The 12,103-nt window shown below is 31.7% G+C and overlaps 1 protein-coding gene and 1 non-coding gene across 3 annotated transcripts in view; one reads left to right on the top strand and one right to left on the bottom strand.

Moving 5' to 3' along the window:
• Positions 1 to 12,103, top strand: part of LOC145246115 (high-affinity choline transporter 1-like) — a 145,640-nt gene that overhangs the window by 94,218 nt on the left and 39,319 nt on the right. For both annotated transcript variants that reach the window (XM_080107949.1, XM_080107948.1), the window contains exon 4: positions 6,585 to 6,740. In XM_080107949.1, coding sequence (XP_079964075.1) covers positions 6,585 to 6,740 — 156 coding nt within the window. The remainder of the gene's footprint in view (positions 1 to 6,584; positions 6,741 to 12,103) is intronic.
• On the bottom strand, positions 876 to 948 carry Trnah-aug (transfer RNA histidin (anticodon AUG)). The gene has a single exon. It is a non-coding gene; the product is annotated as a tRNA-His (tRNA).

Raw genomic sequence — 12,103 nt, 5'->3', positions numbered from 1 at the left:
AATTATGAGCCCCCCCTCCCCCCTAAGTTACTTGAATATAATAGTAGAGATAATATTATTTTGTTGCGGATAATTTAGGATGATGAAATGAAACAATTTTTTTTTATATAAAAACTTCCATTTTGTCAGGATGCTGAAAAGGAAAAAGTGTTGCATCTGTTCGATCCTCGTTATTGTTTTTCATTGGAATTTAATATTTTGTGGTTTTCATTAATCATAAGTATCTGTGCCTAAACCTAAACGTAGATTCCATGAACAAAGTTTCTTTCTTAGAACTGCACGCCTCTGGAATTGTCTTCCATTTCCCTGTTTTCCAGCTGACTACAATATGGTTGTCTTCAAGTCTAACGTAAACAAGTTCTTGATGAGCCGTGCCACTTAAATTAACAATTTACCGAATTTCTATTACTAACGATTACTATATTGTCCAATTGATTACTGTACACTCTTTAACTCTTATCCTCGAGTTGCCTCTGGGCCTTCATAAGTGGTGATGGCTGTGTAAAAAAAAAAAAACAACATTTTTTAAGGCCGAAGAACATGTCTAATTTAGGACGTCCTTGATTCAATAAAGAAAAATATAGTGAACTACTTTTTTATTCCTTTCTGATGATATAATAAAGTTCTATGTAACTTTTATTCCTCATCTTTTATTAAATACTAGTGGCTGTGCCGCGTCGGCACAGACAATGCTGAGTCAAACACAAAATCAAGTACACTCAACATCGTCTTACTATCAACGCTATCCTGTGAACTTGTAGTATGGGATATTCGCATATACACAAAACAAAATCACTGAAAAAACGAAAATACCCTGTGAACTAAGTGTAAAGATAATGAGTAAACATTGGATAAAATGATGGTTAAAATTATTACGAACTTGCCAGGATTCGAACCTGGAATCTTCTGATCCATAGTCAAACGCGTTATCCATTGTGCCACAGGTCCTGTCCATACGCCAAAAAATGTTACTGTGACTGTATACAGACAGTGCTCAATTCCGTTTACATGGGCAGGTAACTTTTTCGGCAATTGCACGAAACGGCCCCAAAACCCTTATTTCGGGCTTTTTGTGTGACTCTGCATTGTTTGTTACGAACCACATATAGATAAGGACAATCTAGGGACTCACACCTTTCAGGGGAAAAAAATAATTTTTCAATTCGGTGCATCCGTTCGAATACCCTATATACCAAATTTCAAGTCTGTAGATAAAAAATTTATGGAGGATATAGGATGAGAATTGTCCGTACAAATGCCCAAATTTTCCTTATAGTACGTCTTACACATGCTCCGATAAGTAGCAGAAGACCACTAAACAACTCCTCAAAGACGAATGGAGATTTGGAGAAGCAAAAAGATGGAAGGAAATAGAGACATATAAGCATAAATTTAAAAAAATAACTTACTGTAGTGTTTATAGCCCCCCCCCCTCCCCAATAATTGAACCCATCTCTTAACTATGTTGACATTAACTGCTTAGTAAACGTTCAACAGACACTGGTGAATGTGGATCCGTTTCAATTTTTTTCTGCATGGAAGAATTCTATGATGCATCTCTGTTTTTGATGCATGTCCATGACAGGCGTTGCCTTCTTAGAGTCTCGTACCGTCAATATCTTCAACAGAGAGATGAAACTTTCAGGTTATGAATGCATACGATCAGTCATCATAACAATGCAATTTGCAATCCCCTTTGATGCATTCAGGCGGAATAAAAAGTAGGAGGCATTACTTTTTGAACATCCCTCATCTATCTATAAATATAAAAGCGAAAATGTATGTATGTATGTATGTCTTGTTTAATCCTTCCAAAGGGCGAATGAACTCTTTTTCTGGGTCAACGGCCAACTAGCACCGTGTATATTTGTGTGTGTGTATATGTGTATTGGGGTAGAGAGGGCTCCCGTAAGCCGTGGTGAAGGCAACCTTTCTACGAGAAGCAAATCTCTGATTTTAAAAAACCATAAAGCGGAAGACCAGTACCCGCATTAAGCTGGTCTGCAGTTTAATTTGTTGCTGGCTATCTTGCTCTTGCTTGTTGCTGGATCTCAACATTTTGAACCGAGAGAGAGACTTAGCTGTCGTACAAAGCTAAGACTCTGTAACATCATCTTTGTATAGATACTCCCTCAGGCATTTGGGCTCATGGACTTTAAGTGTCTGAGGGAGTGGCACTCGTCTGACAAGACGTTGCAATCATCATGTATGTATGTATGTATGTATGTATGTATGTGTGCTCGCTTTTTCTGTGTGTCTACAAAAGGCTTTTTTCAGAGAAGCGGTCACTCGCTTCACAACTTTTTAAAACTTTTTATATCACATATAAATCGTAGTATCTCACAGTTAACAACGAAGCTCGTCTGTCTATTTAATTTGCTCGATTTCGGGAAGATAAATATTCAACATTTGTCGCTCGCCGCATGTGGATTAGTCTTTTTCCTATAACATCTTGGGGGTAAAAAAAAAAGCGTTCAACAGTAAATGAAATCCCGCAGTCAAACTTGACCTCATTAACTCATTAAAACGGCCACCTGCTAAATCCAAGTAATTAAATAAATTCAAACGTGTTTCTGTCAGCATCTTGCGGTGGGGCAATGGTTAACGTCGCACGTTTTTTTTAACACTTTAATTTACAACTTTGCCTCAAGGGTTTGGGTTCGATCCTCATACTTACCTACCAAAACATTTTTTTTAACCCCCCCCCATCCCCGGAGTTTCCACACACACCTCCAAACACCTGGGCAACGCCGGGTACCCCTCGCTAGTATATAGATATATATATAGAGAGAGGGTGGCCCACTTAAAAGCAGCCCGAGCTCTCTAATCTTTCTCTTACAGACCAACTGACACCACAAGACAAAATGAAATTCTTTTTCCAACAAGATGGCGCTATATGCCACACGTCTCACAGATCACTGACACAAGTTCATGACATGTTTACGGACGAGAGAACAATAAGCAAAGGGTTATAGCTACCATGTTCCCCGGACTTGTCATGATTTTTATCTTTGGGGGACTTTAAAACAAAAATAATCTTCACAATCTAAACCAACTAAAGGAGAACATTACCAATGCTATCAGGAGAATCACCAGAGAAGATCTACAGGTAGTATCTGCAAACGTTGTTAAACGTGCCCAGAAATGCATAGATGTCAATGGGGAAGACTACTCACATGTTGAGCGTATCCTATACCTCTACAAAGCGACCAGTCGCCTATGCATGGACTATTGTTGCCACATCTGGCCTGCTGCATCTACCACTAGTCTCTCTTTCCTGGATAAGGTCTAAAAAAGAGTCTTCAATCTAATATATCCCACTTTGTCAACTAAGCTCCAACCCCTGTCCCATCACTGCAATGTTGCATCTTTGTGCCTGTTTTATAAATATTTGAATGGAATGTGCTCTGATGAACTTGTTACACTTGTGCCCCCTCGGCGCATATATCCCTGACAAACCCGCTTAGCAACAAAATCTCAACCCTTCACTGTTGAGGTTCCTAAATGCCAGAAAGCTTTCTACTGTAATAGTTTCTTCCCTCAAACTGCTAGACTTTTGAATTCCCTTCTTGCTATCTGCTTCCCGGATATGCAGTTTTTTTTGTTTCTTTTTTTTACACAAGAATCACCACTTATCAAGGCCCGGAGGCCACTCAAGGATAAAGGTTAATGGGGTATACATTAATTAATGTGATTATAGTGTAGTAAACATAAGTAGTTGGAATTTTGTCAATTGGATTACGTAGGGGGACGGTTCATCAAGAACTTGTTTACATTGGACTTGAAGACAATCAGATTGTAGTCAGCTGGAAAGCAGGCAAGCGGGAGAGAGTTCCACAGGCGTGCAGTTCTAAGAAAGAAGCTTTGTTCATGGAATTTACATTTAGGCTTAGGCACAGATAAAGAGTGTGGGAAATTATTGATAGTGGTTTCAGTTAGACGAGTGTTTTTCATGAAAGTTTGGCAGGGGAGGACCATAGATTGAAGCTCAGATGAGCACGTGCCATGAAAATAACGATAAAGCAGAGACAGGCTCGCAACGTCTCTTCTGTGAGAAAGAGGTTGCAGGGAAGAGAAAAGGGCACACCCACTAAGCTACGAAGTCTATTTTGAACTCTGTCAAGGTTTAAATGTGATGTAAACCAACATCTTGTTAATCTTTCCTAGGCAACGTCCCAAATACATCCAAGTGGCGATATGCTTGTTAGGTGTGATTGTGAGTAAAAAAAGAAAAAGATATTTGTTTTTATTTTTGTCAACCATGTTGATTTATTTTACCATGCAAAAAATAAAAATCATTAACAATCATGTTGATTTATTTTACCATGCAAAAAAAAAAAAAAATAAAAATCATTAACAATCATGTTGATTTATTTTACCATGCAAAAAATAAAATAAAATAAAAATCATTAACAATCATGTTGATTTATTTTACCATGCAAAAAAAATAAATAAATAAAAATCATTAACAATCATGTTGATTTATTTTACCATGAAAAAAATAAAATAAAATAAAAATCATAAACAATCATGTTGATTTATTTTACCATGCAAAAAAAAAAAAATAAAAATCATTAACAATCATGTTGATTTATTTTACCATGCAAAAAATAAAATAAAATAAAAATCATTAACAATCATGTTGATTTATTTAACCATGCAAAAAAAAAAAAAAAATAAAAATCATTAACAATCATGTTGATTTATTTTACCATGCAAAAAATAAAATAAAATAAAAATCATTAACAATCATGTTGATTTATTTAACCATGCAAAAAAAAAATCACTAACAATCATGTTGCTTTATTTAACCATGCAAAAAAAAATCACTAACAATCATGTTGATTTATTTTACCATGCAAAAAATAAAATAAAATAAAAATCACTAACAATCATGTTGATTTATTTAACCATGCAAAAAAAAAATCACTAACAATCATGTTGATTTATTTTACCATGCAAAAAAAAAATCACTAACAATCATGTTGATTTATTTTACCATGCAAAAAATAAAATAAAAATCACTAACAATCATGTTGATTTATTTTACCATGCAAAAAAAAATCACTAACAATCATGTTGATTTATTTTACCATGCAAAAAATAAAATAAAATAAAAATCATTAACAATCATGTTGATTTATTTAACCATGCAAAAAAAAAATCACTAACAATCATGTTGATTTATTTTACCATGCAAAAAAAAAATCACTAACAATCATGTTGATTTATTTTACCATGCAAAAAATAAAATAAAAATCACTAACAATCATGTTGATTTATTTTACCATGCAAAAAAAAAATCACTAACAATCATGTTGATTTATTTTACCATGCAAAAAATAAAATAAAATAAAAATCATTAACAATCATGTTGATTTATTTAACCATGCAAAAAAAAAATCACTAACAATCATGTTGATTTATTTTACCATGCAAAAAAAAAATCACTAACAATCATGTTGATTTATTTTACCATGCAAAAAATAAAATAAAAATCACTAACAATCATGTTGATTTATTTTACCATGCAAAAAAAAATCACTAACAATCATGTTGATTTATTTTACCATGCAAAAAATAAAATAAAATAAAAATCATTAACAATCATGTTGATTTATTTAACCATGCAAAAAAAAAATCACTAACAATCATGTTGATTTATTTTACCATGCAAAAAAAAAATCACTAACAATCATGTTGATTTATTTTACCATGCAAAAAATAAAATAAAATAAAAATCATTAACAATCATGTTGATTTATTTAACCATGCAAAATAAAAATCATTAACAATCATGTTGATTTATTTTACCATGCAAAAAATAAAATAAAATAAAAATCATTAACAATCATGTTGATTTATTTAACCATGCAAAAAAAAATCACTAACAATCATGTTGATTTATTTTACCATGCAAAAAATAAAATAAAATAAAAATCATTAACAATCATGTTGATTTATTTAACCATGCAAAAAAAAATCACTAACAATCATGTTGATTTATTTAACCATGCAAAAAAAAAAATCACTAACAATCATGTTGATTTATTTTACCATGCAAAAAAAAATCACTAACAATCATGTTGATTTATTTTACCATGCAAAAAATAAAATAAAATAAAAATTATTAACAATCATGTTGATTTATTTAACCATGCAAAAAAAAATCACTAACAATCATGTTGATTTATTTTACCATGCAAAAAATAAAATAAAATAAAAATCATTAACAATCATGTTGATTTATTTAACCATGCAAAAAAAAAAATCACTAACAATCATATTGATTTATTTTACCATGCAAAAAATAAAATAAAATAAAAATCATTAACAATCATGTTGATTTATTTAACCATGCAAAAAAAAATCACTAACAATCATGTTGATTTATTTTACCATGCAAAAAATAAAATAAAATAAAAATCATTAACAATCATGTTGATTTATTTAACCATGCAAAAAAAAATCACTAACAATCATGTTGATTTATTTTACCATGCAAAAAATAAAATAAAATAAAAATCACTAACAAATATGAAATTGTAAAAATTAATGTTGTATTTTTAATTATGTATTTGTAGGTGGTCTCGTCTTTGCCAAAAAGATGCGAGCTTTGAAATACTTTACTATGTTGGATCCGTTCTATCAGAAATATGGTATCACCATGGTTGTGCCTATATACTTGGCCGCTTTGTGTGGAGATCTTTTATGGTCAGCTTCTATACTTATGGCTCTAGGTAAGTCTATTAAGTAGCTTCTGGATCAAATAGATTTGAGGCACCCCAGAATGAACAACAACCAAAAGAACACTATTTTTTGTTTCAAATTCCGTTTGATTAATGAACAAAGTAATAATATACACATTTATAGATTTGCTTTCAGAGGTCTTTTTTTTTTATTTATTAAAAACAAAACTTATATATTAGGTGCTAGATATCTTTGTTGTACTAGTTTCATGATATTTCCCAGCAATTTTTTTACATATACATGTTCAATTTCATTGTTCGATTCCTATTTATTTATTTATTTACAAGGTAGTCATCACTTATGAAGGCCCGGAAGCCACTCAGGGATAAGGGTTATTGCATGTACAGTAATCAATGGGATAGTATCGTAGTAATCGTTAGTATTAGAGATTTGATAAAGTGTCTTACTTAAGGGGGCAGTTCATCAGGAATTTGTTTATGTGACTTGAAGACATCCAAGTTGTAGTCAGGCGGGAAACAGGCAAACGAAAGAGAGTTCCACAGGCGTGTACTTCTAAGAAAGACGCTTTGTTGATGAAATCTACGTTTTGGTTTTGGCACAGATAAAGAGTGGGGAAAATGTTTAACAGTGGTTTCAGCTAGACAGGTGTTTATTGTGACAGATTGGCGAGGGGGAGGGACTAGAGATTGGAGCTCAGACGAGCACTTGCCCTGGAAGTAACGATAAAACAAAGACAGGCTCACAACGTCTCTCCTGTGGGAGAGAGATTGCAGGGAAGAGAAAAGGGCATCCCCCACTAAGCCACAAAGCCTATTTTGTACTCTGTCAAGGCAGGATAGGCTGTTTTTAGCAGCTCCTGCCCAGATGTGGCAGCAGTACTCCATCCTTGGATGTACTTGGCTTTTCTATAGATAGAGAATTGCATCAGCAGTGAGATATCTTCTGGAGCGGTAGAATTAAACTTAAGTAAAAAAACACAAAAATACCGAAAACTGTTTATTATGTATATACCTTTTATGGAATGAAGATGTCGTATTCCAAAAATCACATTTATAATGTATGTGAATGTAGGTGTTCGCGTTTCAGCCGGTATAGTTTTTAGAATTAACTTTTGCCTCCCGCACCGCCAGCTTCTGAAGGGAGTGTGCGGGAGGAACTTTCGAAATATTTATGGGTGCATTTGTGCTTCAGTTTCAGTTTTCACGTGCGCCAAAATAAAATTGTACTCGTCATCAGTTATACTCATATCTTTTGATTTTTTTTTACCCCAGTTGCTGCTATAACAATGTATACACCTTTTATGGAATGAAGATGTCACATTCCAAAAATCACATAAATTAATCAAGTATTTTTCTTTTTTAGGTTTTTGACCTTGAATATTTAAAAAAAAATTTTTGTTAGCTCTTTATATCAAACTGCTTCATACCTTGTCTACAGCGATTTCCATAAAGAAAACATTTTGTCTGCAATTATGAATAAAATGTCAATTATCAAAGAGATAACTCATCAATAAATAAAAATATCATATTCCAAAAATCATTGAAAATTGATCAAGTAGTATTATTTTTAAATTTGAAAATCAAATTTTATGAGTATCCAACAAGTGACTGTCTCACCTGCTATTTTGAAAAATATCTTAAGAAACAAAGGGAGATAACTCAACAATAATTCATGCGTACAAGATTTATGTTGTAATGCCTAGAAATTCCCATTAATCGCTTAAAAATGATTTTTATTATAAAAATAAAACTAGTTGATCAATTTAGGTGATTTTTGGAATATGATATTTCTGTTCCTTGACAGGTACATACATTATAGAAATTTTTCTGTAGTTTTTTTTTTTTTTTTAAATAAAAAAAGATTCTAAATAAGACCCATTACTTTATCTTCAATAGTTTTTTTTTTTTTTTTTTTTTAAACAGAATTTTATCAGTTAAAATATCAAAATATTAATTTAATATTTTTGTGAAAATGGAGATTTTCATTTTTCAGCTTCCAATGATTATCTTTTAAAAAGTTATCGGTGAATTTTGATGATTTAAAAATGAAACGTCTTTGATTAATTCACATCTTATAAATGTCTGAAGCCCAAAATATACTATTACTATCTTTCAATGATCAATTAAAGTGGATGGGAGTCTAGTATCTGTTCTGTTGTTATAAGACTATTCTCCTTGGCATTACCTCCTCCTTTTTTGTTATTGGGGATGCAGTGTAGTATATGTTTGTTTGTTATATATACTAGCAAAAAAATATGTGACCAATAGGTCATTTTCTAAATTTGTGTAAAAAAAAAAAAAAAATGCATATTTTTTTTTTTAAAATGAAATCGTTCCAGACTAGGCATAAAGCCACTTGATGTAATATATATATATTTTTTTCTTTATTAAGCCATGGTCATAAAACCGTTAGCAATAGACAAAGGCTACTAAGCTAATTAGGCAATGCATAAAACTTAGAAATATCATGACTGTTGGACAATACAGAACTCCAAAAATGTGACAGTGATATATGTTCATCACAATTCTGAGACAGCACATTCAGGAGTGCATAACACAATACGAAAGGAGATCACTTATATATCTCTGTTTGAATGCCTATAAGAGATATCCTTGGATATAACGGTATCTTTTTATGACACTGAAGTGATGATAAATCCTGACTAAGTGTTTGGAAATAACATAATATTCAAAGTGGAAATTGTACCATTTCAATATTAATAAAAATGCTTTAATGATTTTAAACAAACAAATGTTACACAATGAAAAATCTAATGTATGTGTCCGTTATGGAATGAAGTTCTCATTAAAAAAAAATCGCTTAATTTGATCAAGTAGTTTATTTTTTTATTTTTACAGATAAAAGTCAAATTTTAGTAAGATTTATCACAATGCAATTTTCAGTTACAAAGAGAGACACCAGGGGAGATAACTATATCAAATTTTTGAAGTTTGCTAAAATTTGACGAGATTTTTTTACAATTTTGAATCGTTTTAAGTATTCCTTTTTTCTGTCTATTTTTTCTTCTTCCAAAAAATCATTTCAAAATTTATTCATATTTTTAGAACTTCATCTGTGTTTTGACAAACTTTAAGAATTAGATGGAGTTATCTTCCCTGACGCCCCCCTCCTTGTATCTGGAAATTGCCAAGATGGCTGCATTGCGATCGGTCTCACTAAAATTTGATATTCCTTTGTAAAAACAATAAAAAACTGCTTGATCAAATTAAGCAATTTTTTATTTATTTATTTATTTAATTTTTATTTTTAACTAGCAGGGGTACCCGGCACTTCCCCCGGTGTTTGGAGGTTTGTGTTGAGCACAAAAAAAAAGTGTTAGCAGGCAGGCAGGCTTGAACCCGTGACGAACCCATAACACGAAAGCGGAAAAGAAAGTGAAAGAAAATGTGACATCTTACCGCTACGCTATAACGCCACAGGAAGTGAAAAGCGTTCAAATTAAGCAACGTCAATCAAAAAGTTGACTTGCTAAGTGAATGAGTTCACGCAAGGCCAGTTAAGCTTTCCTCCATTTCATTTGATGTGGGGGAAACCAAGCTCCCTCCAAAAAAGGGGGAACTCTCAAATGAATAGCAATTGTCTGATATGAAGGGTTTTCCCCACATTGATCAAAGCTAATTGCTTTCAAGACGTTCTGACACAAAAGGCCACTGATAGTTTTACTTTGAAGAGTTTCGCTTTATTTATTCGAAAAAGACGAACAAATACACGAAAGGACGGAATAGAGTGAGTTTTATAAAAGTGTATCAAAATAAATGTAGAGACGTCCGTTCGCAAGATATTATAATCTAGGGAGTATATAAAAAGTTCTAAAAAGATTAACCCTCTCGAGACCCCCCCCTCCCTCCGAAACAAAACCTTTCTTGGACATACAAAATGCGCGTGGCCGTTTTGCCTTTTATATATATATATATATAGAAGATTAATATAAAAATATACATCGTTTTGCCTTTTATATATATACTAGCGAGGGGACCCGGCGTTGCCCGGGTGTTTGGAGGTGTGTGTGGTTTTGGGTAAATCAAAACTCCGGGGGGGGGGGTTAAAATAAAAAAAAATGTTTTGGTAGGTAAGTATGAGGCAAAGTTGTAAATTAAAGTATGAAAAAAAAAACTTGCGACGTTAACCATTGCGCCACCGCGACATGCTGACAGAAACACGTTTGAATTTATTTAATAACTTAAATTAGCAGGTGCACGTTTTAATGACTTAATGAGGTCAACTTTTGACTGCGGGGTAGCATTTCATTTAGTGCGGGAATGCTTTTTTTTTTCCCCAAGACGTTGGGGGTAGGGGGAAACATTATAGGAAAAGGCCTAACCTACATGCAGCGAGTGAAAACTGTTGAATATTTATCTTCCCGAAGTCGAGCAAATTAAATAGACAGGCGAGCTCCGTTGTTAACTCTGAGATATTATGATTTACATGTGATATAAAAAGTTGTTAGGCGACCGACCGCTTCTCTGAAAAAAACCTTTCTTGGACATACAATAAAAGCGAACTTACATTTTCGCTTTTATATATACATACATACATTTTCGCTTTTATATATATATACATACATACATACATTTTCGCTTTTATATATATATATATATATATACATACATTTTCGCTTTTATATATATATATATACATACATACATACATTTTCGCTTTTATATATATATACATACATACATTTTCGATTTTATATATATATACATACATACATACATTTTCGCTTTTATATATATATACATACATACATTTTCGCTTTTATATACATACATATCTACATTTTCGCTTTTATATATATATATATATATATACATACATACATTTTCGATTTTATATATATATATACATGCATTTTCGCTTTTATATATATATACATACATACATACATTTTCGCTTTTATATATATATACATACATACATTTTCGATTTTATATATATATACATACATACATTTTCGCTTTTATATATATATACATACATACATACATTTTCGTTTTTATATACATACATACGTACATTTTCGATTTTATATATATATACATGCATACATTTTCGCTTTTATATATATATACATACATACATTTTCGCTTTTATATATATATACATACATACATACATACATTTTCGCTTTTATATATATATACATACATACATTTTCGATTATATATATACATACATACATTTTCGCTTTTATATATATATACATTCATACATTTTCGATTTTATATATACAGTGATGATCATATTTATTGGCACGGTAAAATAAAAGTTAAATTTTGTCTAATAAATTCTAAAAAGGGATTAAATTAAAGAAAATAACAAAGTATATTATGTATTTTTAACTGGCCTTTCCGATGCAGCAATCGGATTT

This window comes from Euprymna scolopes, chromosome 23, assembly GCF_053919585.1.
Source record: "Euprymna scolopes isolate OS-2025 chromosome 23, ASM5391958v1, whole genome shotgun sequence".
NCBI classification, from domain to species: Eukaryota; Metazoa; Mollusca; class Cephalopoda; order Sepiida; family Sepiolidae; genus Euprymna; species Euprymna scolopes.
Note: the sequence above shows the minus strand (reverse complement) of the source record. Positions and strands in the feature narration are given on the sequence as shown.